The sequence below is a fragment of the Numida meleagris genome, chromosome Z, assembly GCF_002078875.1.
Source record: "Numida meleagris isolate 19003 breed g44 Domestic line chromosome Z, NumMel1.0, whole genome shotgun sequence".
Lineage (NCBI taxonomy): Eukaryota > Metazoa > Chordata > Aves > Galliformes > Numididae > Numida > Numida meleagris.
This window is the reverse complement of record NC_034438.1, coordinates 32,116,144-32,140,212: the sequence shown is the minus strand read 5'-3', so window position 1 is coordinate 32,140,212 and position 24,069 is coordinate 32,116,144. Positions and strand designations below refer to the sequence as shown.

The window sequence follows — 24,069 nt, the reverse complement described above, 5'->3', positions numbered from 1 at the left end:
CTACTGACATATGTCAGTGTCCATGTTCAGTATGATCTTGGAGAGGCCATAAGCAGCACCTCCAGCCTCCAGCTTGGTTATTAATGTGTAGAGCTGACTGCTGTGAGCAAGAGTTGCTTTTCCTTTCCATCTTTCATTTTAGGAGGTGAGTGTGAAAAAATGTCCCTCTGGATGGAGTCATCATGATGGCAGCTGCTATTTCCTGGTAGTGAATCACAAGGTCACCTGGGATACTGCTGCTCAGGCCTGCAGAGAACAGTAAGAGACTTTTCCAAACAAATGTGCTTCCGTGTACTGGTTGTTTCCCTGAAACAGTTGTTGTTCCTGAGGTTGAACTGATTTGGATAAGTCCCACTTCTATTGTGCTGCACAGCACCAAAATGATTGAACAAGTCCTAGGATTATGATTATTGTGTTGACTTTTGAGCCCCAGATTGAGCAAAACAAGGGGCTGTGATAGTCTATTTCCATCATTCCATGAAATGAAAACAGAAACATAGGTAGGTTGGACATGAAAGTAATTTAGTAAGCAGTATTCAGTAAGCAACCGAAGAACATGCAGGGAATATGAAACACAGACCAGAAGGCATAACAAACTGTGATTTATTCCGGTCAGTTATATTAGCTTATTTTGTCTTGGTAATGGACAAATGGAAACTCTACCTTCTAGCTGATGGAAGATACTTTTCATGAAAACTCACCACAAATTTCACATTGTTGATTATTTTACATAATGATTCAGTTTATCCAAGTAAAGTCATCAGTGTGAATATTTTTTTTTTTCCTGAAGGATTCAACATTCAGTTGACTCCTGGGGAATTCTCGGTGAATTAATCATATTAATCGCTGGGAGGTGTTCCCACTTCCTAGAAGAGTGTGTTCCTAAGGACACACACTGAGTGTAGGAGATAACTTCATGCTGAAGGCTACAGTGTGTAATACAGAAGTTAAACTGAGTAACAGTTCAGTTAGTGACAGCGTGAAACAGCTACATAAAGAGTCAAGGCATATCACAATCCCCAAGCAAATGAATCCTAGGGCAGTGACAATTTAATTAATGTCAGATTACCACAGACTGAGGAAGTTTTATCATGGTAGATGAAATACTCCTGACCTCCACCTGGAACTGATTTACAAAAGTACAACCCCAGGCACACACTTAAAAGTGTTGTTAGAAGATAACTTAATTCTTATTCTGTGCCCCATCATCCACCCCTGCCAGTTCTGGTATTTCTGTAGTTATATTCTTCATACTTCCACTGTTGACATTTAAATGACTGGTGTTTTCCAACAAGAAAATGAAATCAGCATGGTTGCCATTCTTCTGTTTTTAGTATATCATGCAAACATTAGATACTGAATTAAAAAAAAAAAAAAGAACTGTCAGAATATCAGCCACTTTTCACTGAAAAATAACAATTCTTATTTTGACAAAAATTATGTTATTTTCAATTCCTACTCAATTTTGTTGGTAAACTTTTGGAGGAGAAAATCACACTTAAAGCTGTAACAGTCTGCAACTAATCAACCTTTAATTCTTTTAGAGGAAACACTCTCATTCCAAGATGATGAATTTGAGACCAAACTATTCAGTCAAAGCAATGCTACTGATTAATTGTGGTAGCAGTTATTGTCTGGATGTACCTGTATGCACATGGGCATATGCAAACTTATTTGGGCTTCTTTTGCTGTGTTTTGCATCAATGAGCTTTGACATGCATTGTGTCCATTTGTTACAAGTGGCATACTGGTCTTTTCTTTGGTTTCCATGTGGAGAGGTAAAAGACATCAGAAAGATGTGCTTGTCTTGACTCAAGTTGCTGTGTGCCATGGCGACAGTGAAATTGAAAAAAGCTCTCAGCTCATTGCTCTGAAAACCTTGCACCATTTCAAAACCTCCTCCGATACATTGGAGAGAAAAGTTAATTCATTTCTCTAGATTTGTTTCTTATGCATGAAGAGACTCTTGGCAACATGAAGAGAAGCATCTGAGGGATATTATGGCTCAGTGATCACAAAGCAGCCTGATTCGGCAGCAATTTTGGTCATGTATGCTGCAGTTCTTGTTTATCCCATAGGAACACAGTTTCCACAGGCTTCAGTGCAGCAGGACTCACTGACAGGAGATAATTTCACTGCTGCCACTGAGGGGACTCTTCAATGGAAAGACAGAACCCACTGTTGCTTGTTTTGCTCTGTTAGTCAAATTATGCCTTCATCTTCCTGAAGTTTAAATTTATGGAGAATCCAAGTATGATCCAATTTGAGATCCTTTGCTAAGAGCTTATTAAGGAAGGAGCCGTTCTTTTGTTCTCTGTTTGTACATAAGCAACATGTGGCTTCAGTCCTTGGGAATTACAGGCAGAGACATACTACCAGAATGGTTAGATCCTTCATGACAACTCAGCACTGCTTGATGCAAAGCAGGATGGACCCTGCTGCTCTCCTCTCCTAACGCTGTGCTAGTTCTCTGACTGATTTAACTTACATTATTGCTGGTGACTTCAGCATAGTAACTCAGATATCTAGAGTAATTTTAAACGCCCAGGGTCTCTTGTCTGACTTTCAACAGCCTCTCTAGAAATGTAGGGCAGCTGTAAGCTCTACATCATGTCTGCCAGTCTCATCTGAATGTTTTGAATACCAAGAGGTGTCATAAGCACCACTAGGCAGCTATTCCAAGGCACCAGGATTACTCCCCAGGCAGTCAAACAAAAGCCTGGATTAATGAGAGCAGAGACTTTCAGTCACTTCCCCCTTCCTTCAGTGTCAGCTTGGGATGCGAATTTACTGCAGCAATTCATATCAGATGTCCTCCCGTGCTGTGAAGATCTTCACTGCTAGTTGAGTGTGCTTTTGCAGAAGTTCAATTTATCAGAATGGTACAAAGCTGCTTTAAGTGTGCTGGTTAATTTAATGTAAAATCAGGAAAGTCGTCATGCTAAGTGTTTTGCATATAACATTTCAAAGTTAATGGCTACCTGCAACATTTCCTTAACTTGAGAACCTACTCTTAGATAAATGCACTTGACTTGAAAGGAAAAAAATTAAAGCACAAAGGAATAATTTGCAAATGGACTGACTTAGCACAGGAATCAGTGGTGTGATTTGTTTTGGTTTTGCTTGTTGGTTGGTTTTGTTTTTATTTTTTTTTTGCTTTTTTTTTTTTTTTAAATTTATGAAGCAGTATGATATCTTCTCTGGAGTAATTGAAATTATGTCGTGGTAGGTTTGTATAACTCCATAAATAATATTATCTTGTCATTTCCTGTGTCTGGATTTCTCTCTAAGGGTACAGGTTAGTAAAACTGTCAGAAGTGGTACCTCAGAACTGCCTTCATTTCCCAAAAATACAGCAAAACCCTGACTAGGTGTAACAATTAGAGCAGTTGTTCTCTTTTCAGCCATGTGTGTTTTTCAGACGGTATTTAGAAAGCACTCCTATGGAGAAAAGATTAGATAACATTATAATTATTGCAGTGCTTTTACAATGCTGAAATCTCTCTGTGGTACTTGAATCGAAGTAAAAGTCTGAATCAGTTATTGCTCAAACCACCCCTGTCTATCAAAAATTACATATAGTCAGTGATACAAACTGACACTTTTTGTTTGTTTTTAATTTTCCTGAAGCATTTGAAACAACAGGTATAAACGATGCTTACCTGAAGCAAATGATTTAAGTTCTGGTGCTTCGATTGTCGTTGAGTAGCAGACAGGTAAAATGCTCTATTTTTTTTTCTTGCTTAGCTAATAACGATGCAACAGAGACTGCTAAGCAAATTTCTACGCAGCCCCAACTTCAGCAACTGGTCAACCACAGTCACTGCAAAGGGGAGTGGTGTCCTGCTGCTGAACCAGTTACCCTGGGAACACGCCCTGAGTAAACTGCTCTTCTTTCCTGGATATTTTATTTGAGGAAGAAGAGGCCAATACACTCCAAGAGCACTTGCCAGAATAACTGCTTAGTTCCTTTTCCACTGGAAACTTTCGAGATCAACCTTGTTGTGGTTGGGCTCAGAGAAGTGGAAACATGCCACTCTTGTTATGGAAGGGGACCAATAGTATGTGCTAAACTTTGCCAAGAAGCCTGGTCAAAGCCTCTGTAGGGAGCTGGTAGGACAACACTGTGATCAGGGGGTGGAACCTGGGGAGCCTGTACCATGAGGAGGTGCACAGTGCCTGATACCTATCAGGATGCTTCTAACTGCTGGCTCAGTCTACCATTTGTGTTTCTGAGGCCATCCCTGCCACACGTTTAGCTGTGGAGACTGTATACAGGAAATGTCAGTGAGATTCTTTACACTTTGTTTTTTTGTGGTGCCAGAACTTAGGAGGCCCTTGGTGGTGCCTGTTACTGTGCAGTTCCTGGTGTAGGGCAGACATGATTGCATACAGTGTGAGGGCTAACATGCAGGTGTCCTGCAGGCCTTGGTGTACTTGTACAAAGTGGAGTCATGGATGCACTGTACAAAGGGGCACGAGTCATGTGCGGTTTCACTTGACTGTAGGGATAATGGGGTAGGCCTTTGCAACAGAAGAGGAGGACTTCACAGTGGCAAGGCCCCTCAGTTGTTAGGTTTTGCAGGTCCTCCTAAGGAACTGGAATACTCTGGAGTACACAGAGCTGAGCTGGTGCATTGGTCTCATTCTAAATCTGGCTAATACAAAACAAAATTGCTCCTAGATCTGAACTAAATGCAGTCACTGCAAACAACCCAGAAGTATTTCTCAGAACTGCATTGCCATTCTAAATCAAATCCCTAAACTACACACACTTTTTAGCTATATTATTCTAAGATTTAGTTTTGTCACAACACAGTTCAGAAAGGTTGGCTGTAGTACCAAATGGGTGAAACTGTATCTTTCAGTGACTTGGATTTTTATTGTGGAAGATTATTATTCTAGAGAAAATAATGTATCAGTGGTTGTGCCAATGATTTAAAACATAGTTTGTATGAGTTACACGTGTCCTATTTACATTTATTTCAGTTGCTGATTTAATTTTTCCATTACAAAATTAGAAAAATCATTCAAAGACTTCAATTCTTCTTCAAGTAACCCTAAGCCTTCATGTAATTATTCTTTCCTTCCAGTACTGATTTTCCTGTGAAATTTCAGGTATATGCTTTATTTTAGAATCTGTGCTTCTTGTTGATAAGTCCACAGGAGATGTCTGTCACTCTGTGGAATTCTAATTACTTCATCCTCTCTTGTTGAGCCTAGATACCTGGGGAGTCTCACAAGTGTGGCTAATGAACAACACATGCAGTGGTTGTGGGACTTCGGCGGAAGGAAGCCCTTTTGGATAGGCAAGTACATCAGCTGACAATAAAGTTTTTTCCTCAGAGGCTGACAGTTTCTCTGCACTTTGGAAGGAAGAAACTGCTACAGCTGTTTCAGCCCAGGTTTCAAATGTTGCATCATAATCAACTTTCTGCTGCTTTTGGTATTCCAGAGCAACCAAAACCATCAATTCCCTGGCTAATTTTTTTATGTATCAAAAGAACAGTTTATCAGAGTTCCCAATTGCTGAGGTGTTCCTGCCTTGAAACCTTTCCCATTTTAAAGCTAGCTGGAAAATCAGATGTATGAACTTCAAAAACTGCAGTCAATTTACAATCATGTTTAATAGTATAATGATTCTATTAATCTGATGGAAACAAACTCCTCTGCTAAGAATAAGGACTATGAAGCCATTGTGTGAAATTTCTGTTTGTGATCTCTTCCAGCTAAGAACACAGGTCATATCCAAAAATATGCCATGCATTTTTGTCTTAAGAACTCAGAAGCTAAGTGAAAATGCATGTTTTAAGACGTGTTAACTAATATACTTTCAAAAAGGTGAATAAAATCTACAAAGATCTTATTTTCAGGAGGAATCTGGATGAAGCCTGAAGCTGTGAGATATTTTGTTTGGCTTCCTAAGTGTCAAAAGGGAAACTTGGGAGATGATAAGCATGCAATCTGTCAGAGAAAGAGAGGAAGTATTTAGATCAGCCAACGATGAGGAAAAAGATGCTTTCTCTTTTTCAGATAAACCTAGCTGCCATACAAATATTCAAATGTATTTTACTTGTATTTCTCCAGATGTTATTTTTTCTTTCAGCACAATATTCTATGCATTTTAAACAGAAGGACAGAAAAACATGCCTCCATTGGCATAAGGCTGCAGAGATTATGAATATCACTCATTTGGTCTTACCTATTTGACACAGGCTTGAATGACCAAGTCAATCCTGGACAGTGGGAGTGGAATGGAGGAGAACCTGTTACCTACATAAACTGGAGAAGAGGCTCCTATCACTTTCCAAAGAGAGGCAACAACTGTGTAGTGGTGCAGAAGAGAGGAAAATGGCAAGCAACTGACTGCAAGAAGGCCAAATGGAACAGCTACATATGTTCAAGAAAGCTGTAAAAAATGGGGATCGCTGTGAAAGCATGTGGACATTCCTTTTGTTTCTGTCTATTTATCTGCAGACAAGTGGGGGGATGCAGATAGAAAACTATCTTAATTATCACCAAAGATTATTTTATATGCTGCCAGAGATCCAGATGCTTTGGACTCTTACCAAGAATTAGAGGTCAGTTGTAAACAGCAAGTCCTGGTCAAGGCTTTGATCTCTCTCCAAATACATCTATCTGTCACTTGATTCATTTGTATTTTCACACTAAAGAACTAGGCCTGACAGCCTACATCAAATTTCTGTGTAAAAAAACTTTTTTCTTTTTTTTAAAAAAAAGAAAGTAGCACATCAGTCAGTTTGTTTCACTCTTAAAGATTGATTGTGGATTGGCTGATAGTTTAATTAATTTGTAATAAAAACTGCAGTTTTATCCTGCAGTCACAGAGAAAGAAAGACAACTTGGGATCGAAATGAGGGCAGACTCTGCTGGCTAAAAGCAAGTTCTCTTGGGTGAGGATGGCACAGACACTTTTGGAATACCTGTGCTTTTTCTGTGGATAACCTACTACAATGTCTTACAGAAAGAGTAACAGTGAAAGTGTTTACTGACAGCATACCAACATGAGCAAAGTCTTTTGTTACTTTTTCTGCCATCCAAGAACAGTTTCAGATCCAAATCTATCTGCTCACACAGAGCTGCATGTTGTTTGACATTTCTGACTAAAATTGTTCAATGTTTTTTGGAGTTCCAGGATGGTGCTATCATTTTTGCAGTGTAATTAAATAATGTAAGCTCTCTAGATCTAATGCTATCTCAAAGAATGATTTACACATGCACACAAAATTAATACAGAAGCTTAATCCCAGAATAATATCATAGGATATTCAGTGACACATGAACATCAATAGGATTTGTATGTGTGTATAAGCCAATGTAACTGTAAGACACACATTATATTAAAGCAGCTATGGATTTTGAAAGTATTAATCTAAGTCCTTATTAGGGATTTAAGGTTTTTAAAAATAATAATAAAAAATCCAGATTTAGTTTTGAGAGAGGCTTAAAATCAGCATTTAACAGGAAAAAAAAAAGCCAACCAGCTGCCCATAACATTCAATTTTGGTAACACTTTGAAATCCAGAAATCTTGTTGTAGGACTTTCTTACTCCCAGCCTTAAAGTTAAAACAGAAACAAATCGTAAGCTTCCTAAAAACAATAAAACTTCTCTCAAACATTCCCTCTGCCCACCAGGAGCGTGTGACAGGTGGCATGGCACAGCGTATGGCGAATTTACCCTGTTCCAAACAAACTCTCAGCCCTCCCATCTGCCTGCCTGCTGCCAGCAGTTGATTCTGTCCATGCCCTCTGTAAGTTCATCAGTTTGTCCAGCCTCTGAATCAATTGCATTGGTGCACCATTTTCATCTCTGCTCTTTCTAAGGTTCTTCAAAGTCTGGTGAAGGAACAGATGCAGCAGAATCACCTCTCTACGCTGAAGAACACCATTCTAGGTTTTATTTATCCCTACTTCTTGTCTGTGATGTGTTGGAATAGGCACGTGAGTAGCTAGCTGGACAACCCTTCTATGTAGTGAGGACCTTTGTGAAGTAGCTATGGTAAATAAGCACAAGTGCATCACAAGTTTAGACATAAAACACTGTGGACAGAACCTTATCACTGTTAATTCTATTATCAACAGATACAACCTAACATGTTTCCAGGACTTCTTTTTTGTAACCTGTTGCCAAGCTTCTAGACACTTTTATAGACACTAACACTTTTGCTTAAGGAATTATCTAAACCAATACATTTATGCTAATTGTTTCAAGGATTCCCCAAACCATGTAGCTTCTGAGTACCTGTCCAGGCCTGTTTTTACTTCTCATAGTTTTCAATGAAAAAAGCCAGTAAGAGTCCAGTGAGGCACACGTGGGACCTCTGACTGTGTTCTGGAATCACAGCGAAAAACTACTAAGAGAACATGTTAAGATAACCAGAAACTTTTATTTCTTCGGGGATTTCCTGTTGCATTTATTGGTGCTATCTATATGAAACTTACAAGGATTGTTTAAATGCCTCTCCTAATTATTTAATGAATGACCATAACAAAGTGGGAATTTTGGCCATAGAGTTTTTGTTACTTGACCAAAAAGTAATAAATGGCTAATGCCTAGACTGAGATAACAAAGATCTCAGGTTTTTTTTGTATACGAAGAGGGGAGAATTCTCCTATATTGTACCTTTCTTAAAGTACCTTAAAGTGATGGAAGAATATGAAACCTTCACTACAAAACAGACTGTTACTTGTGCAAAATGTATGTGTTTACTGGTTTCATTAAATCTACAGCAATGTATTCATTAATAAAGCTAAAACTCTTGAAAGATACTGCAAGGCTATTTCTAACCTGAAAGGCAGCTGAATTATTTTTTCAATACAATGAACTATTCTGAACATGTGCTCATAAATTTTAATTTGTCCATCTTTAAAATTGAAACATTTTTTCAGCAATTTCATCCTCTACTAGAATACATGAGTTTGAAGTAAATTAAATACACTCACAGCAGGGAAGGAATGAATAAGTCACTTTTTTCTGCTGCAATAGAAAGCTGATGTCTCTACGAGGTTTAGGAAAGAAAGGGAATAAAATCCTGAAAAATTATTGGGAACTTTTTCAGTCTTCAATACTGTTCAAGTTAGACTTTGAGTACACTTGGGGGAAAAAGAGCATTCAGAGGATCAGTATTGGCAAGGTAATTTTGAGAGGCTGAAAGTCATGTAAATTCTGGTGTTCGCCTATGGATGCCCTGAATAAACATGAGACCTATTTCATCAGAACTATCCACATGCCTTTTCAAAGCAACAGAATTAAGAGGCAACAGCTTAGTTGTTAGGCTGGCTTTTTACAAAGGGAAGGGTAATGTGAGCTTCTTACTTGCTTGCTTCTTTTAACCACCTCCTCTCCCTGTCAAATGTCATATCTATTGACCAACTTCAAACAAGTTTGATAGAAAAGATGACTCAAAGATGACAGCTGTGAAAAACATTGCTATGCAACTGGCCCCTGGAGCACTTACCCAAACCAACATATTCTGATCTGAATTCTTGTGCTATTACACTATTGAGATCTTGCAGTGGGTGGAGACCTTCTGAAGTAATCCTGCAACTGGTGTAAAGACTTCTCTTTGTCCCCCCAGATTCATTCAAATACAGGGAGACCAAGATTCAGTAACTTAGGAACAAAATCTGTGAGTGTGTTATTACCAACTTCACAGAGATAAAGCTTTAATTTGGAAAAAAATCAGTAAAGCTTTTCAGATCTCTTTTGTACACACTGAAACTTAATGAATGCATTCAAGCCTTCTCTCACTCATTCTAAAATTATAAAAATAGATTAACTCAGTGTGTATTGTGACTCAGCCTTATTTACATCACCAGACTGGTGCTAACCTAGTGACTGTATTCAGAACGGTATATATATTGTTATGCCTAATTTTGTAATGTGTGTTAATACAAAACTAAAACATATTATTTTGGTAAAAACACATTTCTTCAGTTTCCTTCCTTGAGCAAAGGGTTGCTTTCTTTTTTTTTTTTTTTTTTTAGCTAGTGATAAAAAATCAGCATTAAGCATAATAGAAATGAACTTGCACAATATACCTGTTGTTTACTTTGTGGTATTTCTGAATTCTTTCTCTTCTTTTGTATGAGTCTGTTCCTGAATTAGAATGACAGGCACATTTGTATCAAGAACAAACCATATTTTTAAGAGAAAATACTGGAATGTCCTGGAATGTTTGCTTTCAGAAGTAAATTTAGGAAGTTACACGTCTGCGAGCAGATATGCAAGAGGAAAAATGAATTCAAGAAAGACTGCCAGTCCATAAAATTGATTTTTTATAAGATTCTTCATTTAAATTGTAATGTAGAAGAAATTATTGTTCTCCAGTAACATCCAGTCACCTTTGTGGAAGAGATGCAGATTCCACTTCTCTTCTGTTACAAGAAGCTATGCTGCTTGTAATTTGGACATCTCTGCTACTCTGTCTCGACTGCTTAACTACTATTTGTTTATTTTTGTAGAGCTGAGAAGTCAGCAAAAGTCTAGAAACATGATATCTAAATAACTGAATCTAAACAGAATAAGCAAAGGATACTATTATTATGCATACGGACAAAATTTTCAGAAAAGTCTTACTACATTTTTATGCTAATGAAGTAAGGCTTATCTGCATTTTTTTGTTGGATTATGCTAGAAACATTTTCTTGGTGTTCACAAAGTCCTTGGGGAATCACCACAGCTCTTACAAATTATTCATGGCAATCCAAGAAGGAAGATGTGTTTTCCTGAAGACTGAATTTTCCCCTTTCCCTTTGGCTCACAGTCCCATGGCATAACAAGCTAAAGCAATCAAGCATCTGTCAAATATGGCCCCTTAATGTGAGTTTGGAATTTGGTATGCTCTCAATTACGTGGTACACATGTACAAGTATGATTCTGGAAGTGCTTCAGAGATGGCTACCTGTCCCAAATCTTCCAGGCTGAGAATTAGAGAGTAAAATGTCCATTGCTGTTAGAGCAACGAGTCAACACACAAAAAAAGCAAATTCATCCCAGTTCTGCTGGACACAAACTGAACATTTTGCATCTAAATTGTAGCAGCAATTTTAAACTTGGATTCTAGCTCTGTTTGTGTAGCATAGAGAATGGAAAATGTGAATGGAAAGTTAGAAAACCAGTGAAGAAAGAAACAATGCAACAGAGGACTCTGAATAGAGAACAGGTGAAGTTCATAATGTACAGTACCTAGGTTGAAGGTACAAAATTAAACAGATTTATTGTCTGTTCTTTCATATTATACCTCATAAAAGCCTTTTGGTTTCATAATTATAACTTCCCCCTGAGGCCTGTATGTGATCTGTTTCCCTGAAACTCAGTAAAACAAAGACCACAGATGGCTTTCTTTGATAAGTACAATAATTGGAGAATAAACCGCATAGTGCTAATTCATTAGTTCTGAGGTCTTCGTGCAGGTTCTGTGAAAGATATATCTGGATACAATTTTGTCTACATAGAATATGTTTCTAAAATGATAGGATATTGAAGTGAACTATAAAATATAAAATCCATTTTAATGATTTAATCATCAATCATGCTATGATGAGATTATTTAGCTCAACAGAAGGCAAGTAATTCAAACCCTGACTAAGAATTATTTTTAGGCATCAATTGGCAGTGCAACTAATTACTCAGCTTATGTCCATAATGACTGAATAAACTCCAGCTCTGAAACAAATGAATAATACCACTTTGCATTTGCATGGCACTTGTCATCTATAGACCTGACAGTCTTTTAAAACAGTGTTTTAAAAAATGGGCAAACATTCATGGTGACTATTTCTAGTGAAAGCAGAATGTCCTGAATAAATTGTGACTATGAAGACAAATCAAAGCCTGCTTGAAAGACACTGCTGCATTTAGCCACAAGACTCAGCAACCAAATCTGTAGAAATCTGAGATTAGCTGTATTTGGGATATGATGATAATGTGCCCAGTTCAAACTGTTGCCAGTTATTAGTCTATGCAGTTGATGTCACTCCAAAGAGACATATAAATAGTTACTATTTTTAACTTCAGGGTGATTGTCCCAACTCGCTTTCTGAGCTGGGATGTGTTCCTGTAGTGACTCACAACAGAACAGAGAAGCTGAGGACAGATCCTGCTACCTGCATGGTTATGCACACAGCTGACTCCAAAGCAGATTTAGACTGCGTGCAAACGTAAAAGAAACTTCATGCTGATGTATTAGGACACATTTTATACCAAATTTGTCTCCTGAAAAACACCCACAGCTTGGAACAGAACTGAGTACTGGCCCCGGCAGAACTAGAGCTGGCACAAAGCTTTTGGGTCCAAGAAGACCTTTAGGTAAAATCAAACTAGAAAATTCAGGAACTGGCTTAACCTAGAGGAGACCAGAGCTCTGTTTTCTGAATTTAGGTTGCAGGGTGGTTTGTTGGCATTGTTTTGATTTAGCCTTCTTTCTTGCTATATGATGCAGAATACAGGATAGAACAGTAAATATTGCACAGCAAAAGCAACACTAACAGCTTAACATCTAAACAGATACCCACACGCTAGAAGTGTGCACTTGTGGCTGAGAGGGCCAATAGTATTCTTGGGTGTGTTAAAAACAAGCATGACCGGCAGGTTGAGGGAGGTGATCCTCCCCTCTATTCAGCCCTGGTGAGGCCACATCTGGAGTACTGTGCCCAGTTCTGGGCTCCTCAGTTCAAGAAAGACAGGGAACTTCTAAAGAAAGTCCAGGGGAGGGCCACAGAGATGATGAGGGGCCTGGTGCATCCTCTGTATGAGGAAAAGCTTAGACACCTGGGACTGTTCAGCCTGGAGAAGACTGAGAGACAATCTTATGAATGCTCATAAATATCTAATGGGCAGGAATCAAGTGAATGGAGCTAGGCACTTTTTTGATGGCGCCCGGCAACACAACAAGTGGTAAGGGGCACAAACTGGAACACAGCAAGTTCCATAAAAACATGAGAAAAAAAATTCTTGACCTTGAGGGTGACAGAGAACTGGAACAGGCTGCCCAGAGACTGTGGTGTCCTATTCTCCTGAGATACTCAAAACCCAACTGGATGTTTTTCTGTGCGACCTACTGTAAGGAACCTGCTTTAACAGAGAGCTGGACCTGATGATCTCCAGAAGTCCCTTACAGCCCCTATGATTCTGTAGTTCTGTGATTCTGTGATATACATCTTACTACGTTATTATGCATTCCTTGTTAACATTTGCACTGCACCAGTAATTCACACCATTTAACTTTAGATACACCTGTCCAGATAAAACATTCCAGTTTCAACATTTTAATTTTTATCCAAGTGTTGGGAGTAACATCCTTATATTGTTTGCATCATATGCGTTGCTAGCAACCTGGTCTATTCTTTGTGAAGAGCTGTAGGAAGAACTATCCATATACTACTACAGTAACAAAATCATTTCACTCGTATTCATGCTACAAAGAGAAGCTTTCAGCAGAAACTAAGGTTGTATGGGCACTAAGCCATGACTCAACCACATCATAAAGAATGCCTTATACACATGCTTTTTCTTTCAGGCAGATTTAAAAAAAATAAATAAAATAAATAAATAAAATTTAACCAAGAATTAAAAAGTGTGTTCTCTTTTACCTTGAAGTTGATGGGATTTTTTTCACAAAGCTTTGAAAAGAGGCAAATTGAGCCCTTCAGGCACTTAGTGATCATATCTGTAAACATGTGTATGAGATACTTAATGCAGTTCTGTGTATATAGGTAAAATTAAATACAGACATTACAGGGTCAAGATCATAGCTGGACTTCTTAAATAGAGAGCTGGTATACCACATGGTAAGATTTAGTAAAAAGACACTTCTGACAAAGGAAGTGAAAAACAGCTTGAGTAAACAGAAATAACTGTTTTTTGTATTGCTATAATCCAGAAGGAATAATCTTTAAACTGTTTTACTGAGTTTTATAATTTTAAATTATGAAGCAAAGAGCTACCAATCGATATGTATGGTTTAAAACAATCAAATCTGTGTTTGAAAGACATTAACAGATATGTCAACCCCTTCTGTGTCAATATAATACAACACACAGGTTCCAGTATCATCTCTGTCTCGTTAACATTCTAGCAACTACAATAATAAGGAAAAAAAAAAAGACAAAAAGACCAAAGGTAATGTAAACCCTGCCCATGGAAAGAGATTTGGAACCAGATGATCTTAAAGGTCCCTTCCAAACCAAGCCATCCTACAATTCTGTGATTCCTTGAATAATTCTGGACTACTACCAACCTGCACCAAATAAGAGGAATTTTAGATCCAAACGTCAGCTATTTCAGCTAGACTTGTTGGGCAATGAAGATAGGGTGTGAGGATTCAAACTGCAATTTTAGGCTACTTAATTAACTATCTACACTTAAATTGCTTTCCTTGGCTCATTGCTGTTACTCCCTTACACTGCACTTGCTTATATAAATATGATGCAAGGACATTTTGGAGGCATGCTTCACAGGTGATCTTGTTGCAGATGCCAAGATTTCCTACGATTTCACTTTCAATAGTTGTGCAACAATCTTCCATCCCAGGGTACACCTGAGATTTCAGGAAGGCACCAAACCCAAGGCAGAATTAAATTTCTCTGGGCTGAAGTTACAGAGCAATAAAGTTTGTGTCTGACAGCCAACAAGATCATCCCACTGAGTTCAACGCACATGGGTGAACACCATTCTTGCTAAAGCTTGCTTGGACTTCTGTCTCAGGATTGACAACAAAACAATTTTTACAAAATTGTTTTGTATTTTTACAAAATTTTTACAAAACAACTTTTAACTCAACTGAATTATGTTAAGGACAATCTCCAAACCTCCTCTAACTTTGTGCTTCAGTTATGTCAGTGCCTTGCAGAGATGTTGTCAAGAACTTAGTTTACTTCAATTAGCAGGCATTAGAAGCAAGAATTAGTCTATACTAATTCTTCTGAAATGAAAATCATATTATTTCACAAATCTGGTACCGACTAGCTCTTTTTTCAAATTAGTGAATGAATTAGCTACAAACTTAAGAGTCTACTGACTGACTCTTCCAAGTAGAAAAAGGAATGTGTAGAGAATAGAGTACTGAAATTGCAAGCTATCTGAAGCTGAATTTTTTTAGTGTTGCTGGATTGAGATCAATGTTTGAGAAGTTTGTTGAAAATATTTTTCCTTCTTCCAGTACTTTCCTAAGTATGCTGTACTAACACATCTCTTTTTCACACATGATGCAAAGCATAAGTTATAAAAATGTGGCCTTTACTTCAGGTGTGATGGCCTTTAGATACGTGAGACCTGCAAGTCTAGAATCATAAAATACATCAGTTCTAATGTATTTCACTTAAATCCTCATGTTGTTTACCAGCGTTACGGTATGCCCATAATGGGGTGACTGAACAGGAAGTAGAAGCATTACTTTCGAGAATCCAGAGTGCAGAGTCTCTAAAATTGGAACTTATTCTGAGTTGGTGAAATTTCTGCACTCCAACACCTGCCAAACTCCTGCAGAAGAGGTCAATCTAGGGCTAGTGCTCTCTGCCTCATTCCTCTGGCTGTGCAAGCACAAATCTGCCAGTTTGCAGCAGTCTTGATGCAGGCCTGGAATCAAAACCCAAAAGAACAAAATTAGAAGCAGCTTTTGAAAACACAAGCTGATCTGACATCTCTAGATCCAGCTTCGCGTTTTAGAAAACATTAGTCAGTTTGCCTTTTCCTGTTGTGATGAAATAATCCTCCCTGTTTTGACAGTCTCTAGCTTTGTGGAATGGAAAGTCAAAATAAACAATGAAGACCACATTGAAGATGCTAATACACAACCTCAAATGCTTCTGTAATTCCAAGGCCTCAGCCAGACAGCTTATCCAAACATTTCCTCCTGTTGACTCTCTCTGTCTCCCACGCCATCCTGGGCTACTAGATTTAAGACAGGAACTTCTAATACACAATGTACAGATTGAAAACAATTTCATTAGCACAAACTCCACTATCATAATTGTAATCTGCAGTAAATTAATGCAATTGACCAGACATGCTTTCCCCTCCTCTCAGCATAGAAACCACAGCAGACAACAGGCTCTTGTATAAAGCTAGCCCACAGAGCTCACTACAACAGTACCAGGTCTACAGCCTTAGCAGGATCATGTCACTTCTTCTCCTTCAGCTGCTAGTGCTCACGTGTCTTGGAGCCATGGAGCCGCAGCCAGATTCACAGCAACGGAAAAGAAGGCCACTTCAGCGCCTTTTCTACTTGGACAGACATCTACTTGGAAGTCAGAGTTTTCATGAGCTGGTTGGGGAAAACCCAGTAGGTGTTAAGGAAACACAGAAAGAACCAAGCTTTTTTGTAGCATTTCCACAGACAGCAGGAGAGAGTCAGAAGCAAGGGGAGAAAAAAATGTCCAGATTCATCCTTCCTAGTGCAGAACTCTATGCACATCAAGATCAGAGGGCCTGGGCAGCACCCAGAGAGATCCCTCCTGTGGAAAACTTCTCTCCATCCCACTATTCCAGCAGGAGTGAGGTTGAACCTCGCTATAGAAAAGATGCCAAGAAATTTTGGAACCATTTCATGTTAAGGAAAAACGCAGCTTCTGAAGAGGTTGTCCTGCCAATCAAGACCAATGAAATGCACCAAGAAACCTGCAGAACCCTGCCTTTTTCCCAGGTAAGAACAGGTGTCCTCTCCCCTGCCTCTTATAATCAGCAATCTAGGATACATGGGTTAGTTTGTTTGCTAAGACACAGGGCCACTTCAGTAGATGCAACAACAACATCAGCTCCTGAGAAAGGTTCAGTACTAACTCAGATTTATATATCACTGCTAATATTGTGAACTTCATTCTGCTTTCTGTTTCAGAGTGTTGCTCATGAGAGCTGTGAGAAGGTGATGGTCCAGAATAATCTATGTTTTGGCAAGTGTAGTTCCTTTCATGTTCCTGGTCCAGACGATGGTCTTTATACCTTTTGTTCTAAGTGCCTGCCCACCAAGTTTTCCATGAAGCGCTTGGATCTCAACTGCACCAGTTCTGTCCCAGTGGTCAAAGAAGTCATGATTGTGGAAGAGTGTAACTGTGGGACTCAGAAGATAAAAGATCCTCTGCTTGGATCTCTACAGTCAGATTTTCTTGGAAATGTACCTGAGCACAATTAAACCATTCAAGGTAACTCTAAAGTCCCAGATCATAAGAATTTGCCAACGAGAAGAAAAAAAATCAGTGAAGCATGGCTTTCCATCACACAGTTACACCATAATATTAAAGACATAGACTTTCTGTTTAAACTGCATCTCTGCTTCAACAACAACTTTACTTAAAATTGAACAGGTATTTCCTTGCTTGAGATTATGTGGTTTATGGGTAGAATCCTTATTTTAGCAAGATAAATCTTAAAAAGTTTTCCATCCTTCCTCTACCTAACATCCTAGGACACCAGCAAACAACAGCTGAAGAACTAACAGGATTCATTTCTGCAAAAACCTAAAGTACTAGCTGGCTTATGTTGCCTTTACTTGCTGAGAATGTCAGCATTGTTCTATTGGTAACACAGAGCAGGCTTCAGTCTCTTTACTGTGAAAACAAGTCTGTTTTTGTATCAAGAGAGTGACTGGAGAATTTAAAATATAAATGGACAGAAGGCAGAAAGAGAGCTGTGAGGAGGTACTCTGATTGTTCCCAGCTGGAGTTCAGTTTCCAGTAAAACTAACATACCTCACAGCTTGCACACTTAAGATAATGGTTGCAAAGGGTGTTTTGCCATGAAAACTACTTACTCTCCCTTTATAAATCTGCTGTTGTTTTGCATTTATTTCTATTGAAACTTTAACATAATAGAAGGAGGGAAAAAAGCAGGAATACTTCCACATAAAACGCCAGAAATTAATGGATAGTTATTATCGTTATTAAGTTCACTTTGGAAAGGCAACAAACGTTTCCCATGTGATGAATTTCAAGGTTGACAGTGAGAGCAAGATAAAGCTTAAGTAATGTTCTCAACAGTTAAACTAAAGCAGAAAACACATTTCTGTGCTAGAAAAAAAACCCCGCAAATGATTTTATCAGCATGCCCGTAACTGTATAGCTTTATAGGAGCACCAGATAAAGCTTTCTATTTGGGAAAGGTCTGATTCCAGCCCTTGCCAGTACAGCACCAGTGGCTGTTAGCAGACTGCTGGCTTTCCAGTTGCAACTCCCTGGATTTGTCTTGCAGCCCTGATAGACTAGACATGGATCAGCTTCCAAAAAACAGACTTCATCCTATATCTAATCCAGCTCCTGTAATCTGCTGGGAATATTGTTCCAATGCTATTGCCACAATATCAGACTTTGGTTTCTGTTATGAAACTATCTGCACCTCTTTCTCCGGGTATTGGAAATAAGTATTGATATAGCTGGTCAATTCAAAGTAAATGATCCCTTTGTATATGGACTGCACATAATATCCTGTCATAAAAATATGTTCACCATGGCTTCAGAGTGCAAGGCCCATGTTTAATTTTTACAGAAAAGAGCATGTGAGTGATAATCTGGTACTGAGCCTGAACTGCTGCAGTAGCTACTTGCACATTACTTGCAGTGAATGAACTGAAGAATAGTATATAGATACCTTTAATTATATAGAAAACTGTTTTTAAATAATAAAAATTGCATATTAAAACTGAGCAAAACTTTCTGTCTGTCCTTTTCACTGAGGACTAACAAGTAAAATGTATATGGCTCTTTGTATGTTATGGTATGATATATAATGTCACTTCAAATAACAAGCTGTTAAGGTTTCATCATCCCTGTACTGAATGCATTATACCCAGTAAATATTTATTTTAACTTAACATTTGTTACATCTTTATTATGCTGATCAATATTCTCAGGATGCCAGCTGGTGAAATGAGCTAGCACCCAGATTCAGAAATGGGCCATCACATTAGGCTGAAAGGAGGATGAATACGCTGAGGTTACAAACAAAGAAAATGTTTTTTCTAAAAGGCACAGCAGTATCATCAGCTAGCAACCATACAGCTTCAGAGAACAAAGTAGTTCTGAACAAGTAATGCGTTCTTTTTCAGTAGCAATTTTTCCTTATTGGGCACATCCAAATGAACAGCTAACCCTAAAAACTGGTTGTTTTGTTAAAGAATGCTGTATGCAAGTGGAAAAGCTAAGAGAGTACACTGTCTCACTCCAAAATTCAAACCTCAGTACCTTATCAAACCTTTTGAGTTGTGATTATTAACATTCAATTTTAATCAAGCCTAAATACACAAAACATAGAAGTTCCTATTTTTTTTCTATCTTCGTTCCCAAGTCTACTATTTAATCTTAAAAAGCTATATTTTTAGAGATTTTGATTGCTAATGTTTTAAAGCTGCATGTATATACAGGAATTTTTGTCTCCATTTTCTTCTTGCAGAGAACCATTCGAAGGGAGGACCTATATTTCCAATAAGATCACAAGGCAATGAAAATGAAAAAACTTCCAGTCTCATAATTTTGACATGTCTGTCTGCTAAACTAACATTTACACATAAAAATGGCAGAACTGAAGCTATATTTTGGACTGTAGAGTGTTCAACTTAGTTTTTAAAGCTCTTTCTGTGTGCTGAAGATTACTGTAATCACAGAAATCTATTCATGTGAGGAGTCTGCCGGACTAGATTCTTAGTGTGAATTTGCACAGCTTAAAAGTAGGTGAAAAGAGGTAATGACAGCTGTAGTAATTGCTAATTAGATTAGTGCTGTAGTTTTTTTGGATGAATGTTTAATTAACCCAGCAATGACTGGTTGCATGTAATTAGCACAGCATTCTGCAAAATCAAGAATGTGTTAATTGGATCAGATTTCTCCGCCTCTAAAATTTCTTATTAGGAGTAACCTGTGCCTGGAGGCTAACAGGATTTTGTTCTCTCAGCACGACTATGACGGCCTCTGCTAGTACAATGACATGGGTCAGAAAGGTGAGGGGTTACACCCTTATCAATATATGGGTTCATGTTCTGGTAATGCTATTGTAGCAGCAAGCCTGCATGACTTCTGTCTAGCTGCATCCATTCAGCTACTGCATGCTTCATGTAATGAATGTTTTTCCCACTGTAACTGCTTACAGTGGAAGTTCCTAGTGCAAACCAACCTCACAGAGCAAGACAAAGCTATAGTTACAAAACTGTCTGAACTTTTGCACTTTTGCTGTTTATTTGACCTACCAGACGTTTTCCAAATGGATGCAGAGTTTATGTTCCTTACCTTGGAAATAACTGAGGAAAAGTGCTGTTTATTCTCAATGCCTGAGGAAAGTATATCTTCACTATATGCTATTCTCTTGTGTGAGGATTTCATGAGACTGGCATTAATGCCTGTAATTACATCAAACACCAGAGGGTAGCTCTTAATGAATTTCATCCCACCATAATTTCCAGGAAATCAACTCTGAAGTTGCCCTCAGTACTTTGTGCTTGGTACTTTGTCCACCATGCTTATGAAATATTCACAGCTAACATCATGGCTGTCAGCTAGCAAGCTTCAGCATGTTTTACTGACAGGTGGTGAAATCCCATGAAACATTTTCGCCCAAACTTCCCAGCTCCTCACTGCAATAGAAAGACAATGAGATTCCTTGCTCCAGGAGGCACTGCCTGCCAGTCTGTACAACTGCATAATCACGTTGTGCGAGGGAACAGAATGTGCGCTGTGCAGGAGGCTGCAAAGGAAGAGGAGTGGGATTGAGGCTACGTGGGGTCCTCCATCAGCAGGTCTGCATTTTGAGACTTTGCTAGTGGAAACAGCAAGCACATACTGATAGTGAATTATAAATATTTTACATTTGATATTTTGCTAAGCCTATCTCCTTGGGTATCTGGTAGGCAGATATCAACTTCAGCTCCCTTTAAGGCTCACCCTGGCAGTTGTCAGCACTTAGTTTGCTCAAATGAGAAAGAATGGGGACAAGATAAGTGGACCTGTACTTGGCCCACTCCAAGAATATTGCCAAAAACATTAATTCTCCCTACTGAGAACAAAGTCATCCTGTTTACAGTGCCCCATGTTCCATGGTACCAGCAAAATGCATTTCAACTCAAACAATGAAAAATGGATCAAAATCTAAAATGAATTTTTTAAAAAGGCAAAAAAAATAAAATCTGAGGCATTTTTGTTTTGTTGGTTTAGGGTTTTGTTATTACCAGCCATTTACACTCTTTTGAAGTTGGTTCAAACTCACCTTGCACTGTAATATAGAGGAATTTGACCATACTGTTATTCTGCCTGGACTTCCAACACTAAACCCTGGAGGGAGAGAGGAGTTAAAAGACCTGTTGTCCATACTTCTACAGCAGGACATGAGGGGAAAAGAGCTCCTTGTGCCTTTTGGAGGGCCTTGGATGAAAATAAACTAAATTACACTACTGCTTGCTCTACTGTAGCCCCCATGTAACCTCTCTGGGCCGGTGGATGAGTAGATTTCACCATGTCTGCCACTGAGGCAGATGGATCACAAAGTGTACCTTGCCCTTGATTTCTCTGGTAATTAGGCCAAATAGCAAGAGCGCGAATGGAGTCCAAGAGCTATTTTCCTTTAAATTGACTAATGATCCATCCTCAGTATGTGACATTAGGACTGACAAAACTTCTGGGCAAGGCTCAGGACTGATTTCATTTCCTGACTGTGGCATGTCATTAATGCAGACCTCTGTTATGTGTCAGTAATATGATTACGTGAATATGAATGGTTATGTGGTCCTTCATGACAGAAAGAATTTGTCTCTGATTCTAGAGCTAACAAAAGCCTTCTATATATGTTAGCAACGTTTACATGGAAGTGAGCAACAAAAGTGTTGCCAAAGAAAAAAGTGGCGCTAACAAACAGAACAATTCAGAAGGATCCAGGAAGACAGGTACAATTGAGAAGGTGAATTTCTCAACCCAGGAGATATTTGTGCACAGACAGCCTTCCAGACATTGATCAAAGGGCACAACTGGGCACAGAATGAATCCTGAAACACAGCCTCATGAAGCAAGGGACTTGTAAGCAGTAGGAGTCCAGGGAGACATAGTGCATACCTCTCTCCTGGATGTGCGCTCCATAACAGAGCATCAGCTGTTACCGCACACGGCTTGATTTTAGCATGCTGATTTAATGTTTACAGAGTGCCAATAAAATTTTTATGATGACAGCTGGTGGGTCCTGTGGTAACTTATAAACAGCAACAACAACACAACACAGACATCAGAAACTCCAAGAGGGATTCTACACTATTGTGCAATATTCAGCACCAAAGAATATGGGTATTTTTCTAATTTTGCAGACTTCTTTTAATAGGCTCTATATAATACAACCACTTTACGTAAAGTCCATATTATGCAGTTACTATTTCACCTAGGTTTGCTTTTTTCTTCAGAATGAAGTTCACTATAAAGACTTGTCATTATCTATCACAGAATCAAAGTCAAATTATCTGGATTTGCTACTCAGCTAAAGTGTCATGTAATTTCTGTGTTTGAGTCTTTAAGTTAAATTGGTAAGCCAAGTACATGATTGCTTGCTTTTCAAGCAGCCATGCACTGTGCTTCCCATGAAGAAATACAAACAAATGGAAACAGATGTGCTCACTACTGAGCTCAAACAGACTATTTTTATTTCACAACCTGTTTACTATGAAAATCCAGGAGTAGAAAAGAGTAAAATGCAGCTTGTCTGATGAGACTACAGACCAACGACTGGCTGCTACCAGTGTGCCACAACAGATCTGCAAATAGCTGGCATCTGACTAGAGCATGACATTATTCAATTATTTTTCATTCCACAGGAAACTTTCATCTGTCATACTTTCCCTCTTTATTTATTTTTCCACTGTATTTCCCAAGTCCTTCCTTTCCCACCCTGATTTTTTCCCCCCATCTGCATTTAGTTTTCAAAAAGTGGAGTTTTCACAAAACCACTTATTACACCTTTTACATATAAATTTGTATGTGTAATTTGTAATGGAATGGAGGCTAAAACTATTTTCTGTTACAATTACTTTTCCAGTGATTCTGTTACCCATGTTTTCAGCATTCCAACGCATCAGCCTGTTTTTTAGTTACTTGCTCCTGCAGTCGTATGTAGTTAATAGCTCTTGAGGCAGTCCCATCCCCTGATATACCTGGCACACCTCATTCACTTTCCAGGCCAGTTTCTCCTATGAGTGCATACTTCCAGGTGGGAGCAACTTTGGCTTGGAATGTTAACAGTTCTCCTCTATGACAGAAGGCAGTGGACACTGAAAAAAAAATCAGGACAAGGGCCAAAATTCCCGACAAAAGCTTGAAATCTTCCTAAACACAAAACTGACTTTAAACGTTGGGTGCTCTCTTTTCAGAATAATATATAGAAGAAGAAAGTGTCAGTACTAAGGAAGAGCTTTCTGTATCAGTGGTGACCACTGTGTTACTCTTCATCCACTTCTGTGCAGGAAAAGCACCGCAAGGAAAAAGCCCATCAGCTTCCAGAGGGAACCAGGCCACTCAGCAGATGGGGCTGCCCTGAGGTAGCCAGGAGATCGTGTTTGCGCATCAGCGATGGGTGCTGAAGGCGTGAGTCCCAGATGGGAGAGCTGAAATCACCCTCCATTACAAGCTGTCCGCAGCTCCAAGCCACCGCTAATTGCTCTCTGCGCGGAACTGGCTGCTAAAATAAAAAAACAAAAAAACAAAAAAACTCCGTCTGCGGCCACACTCGAGGGCTGCCTCGAGCAGGAGGCGCAACAGAGCAGAGGCCCAGCTCCGCGGAACGCGCACGCCCTCGGCGGACCCACAGCGAACACCGTTCCCAGCCCGGCGTCGAGCCCGCCCCTCCGCCGCGCATGCGCGGCCGGGCGCGCGGAAGCGGAAGGTGGCGCTCCCGGCTCGCTGCTGGTGCTGCTGCTCCTGCGGCGGCCGCCGCCGTTCGGGCGCGTGCGAGCGGCCGAGCTGGCCCCGGCGGTTGCTATGGAGAGCGGGGGAGAGGGGGGCGCGTGACCGCGGCCCCTCCCTTCTCCCTCCCGGCCTCGCCCAACGGTTGGTTCCGCCTCGTGCCCAGGGCAGGGAGGGGGGCGAGAGGTCCGGCG

The 24,069-nt window shown here is 39.3% G+C and overlaps 3 protein-coding genes across 11 annotated transcripts in view; all 3 read left to right on the top strand.

Moving 5' to 3' along the window:
• Positions 1–8,791, top strand: part of FREM1 (FRAS1 related extracellular matrix 1) — a 68,726-nt gene extending 59,935 nt beyond the window's left edge. For 4 of the 5 annotated variants that reach the window (XM_021380926.1, XM_021380929.1, XM_021380928.1 and 1 more), the window contains 3 exons: positions 143–258; positions 5,224–5,309; positions 6,216–8,791. In XM_021380926.1, coding sequence (XP_021236601.1) covers positions 143–258; positions 5,224–5,309; positions 6,216–6,415 — 402 coding nt within the window. In that variant the 3' untranslated portion in view covers positions 6,416–8,791. Of the gene's footprint in view, positions 1–142; positions 259–5,218; positions 5,310–6,215 lie in introns of all 5 variants that reach the window. The other variant, XM_021380927.1, reaches the window with a different exon arrangement.
• CER1 (cerberus 1, DAN family BMP antagonist) lies at positions 15,984–22,123 on the top strand. Of its 2 annotated transcripts, XM_021379916.1 has the most exons (3): positions 15,984–16,665; positions 16,858–17,161; positions 19,404–22,123. In XM_021379916.1, the coding sequence occupies exons 1-2, from the start codon at positions 16,030–16,032 to the stop codon at positions 17,149–17,151; spliced, it is 930 nt and encodes a 309-aa protein (XP_021235591.1). In that variant the 5' UTR covers positions 15,984–16,029; the 3' UTR covers positions 17,152–17,161; positions 19,404–22,123. The 2 variants fall into 2 exon arrangements, with proteins under 2 accessions (XP_021235591.1, XP_021235590.1); XM_021379915.1 differs by lacking the exon at positions 19,404–22,123 and having other exon boundaries at positions 15,986–16,665; positions 16,858–19,370.
• The window catches only part of ZDHHC21 (zinc finger DHHC-type containing 21), a 44,765-nt gene continuing 44,556 nt past the window's right edge, over positions 23,861–24,069 (top strand). For 3 of the 4 annotated variants that reach the window (XR_002433238.1, XM_021379919.1, XM_021379920.1), the window contains exon 1: positions 23,861–24,019. The gene's annotated coding sequence lies outside the window, so the exon portion shown is untranslated. The remainder of the gene's footprint in view (positions 24,020–24,069) is intronic. The other variant, XM_021379917.1, reaches the window with a different exon arrangement.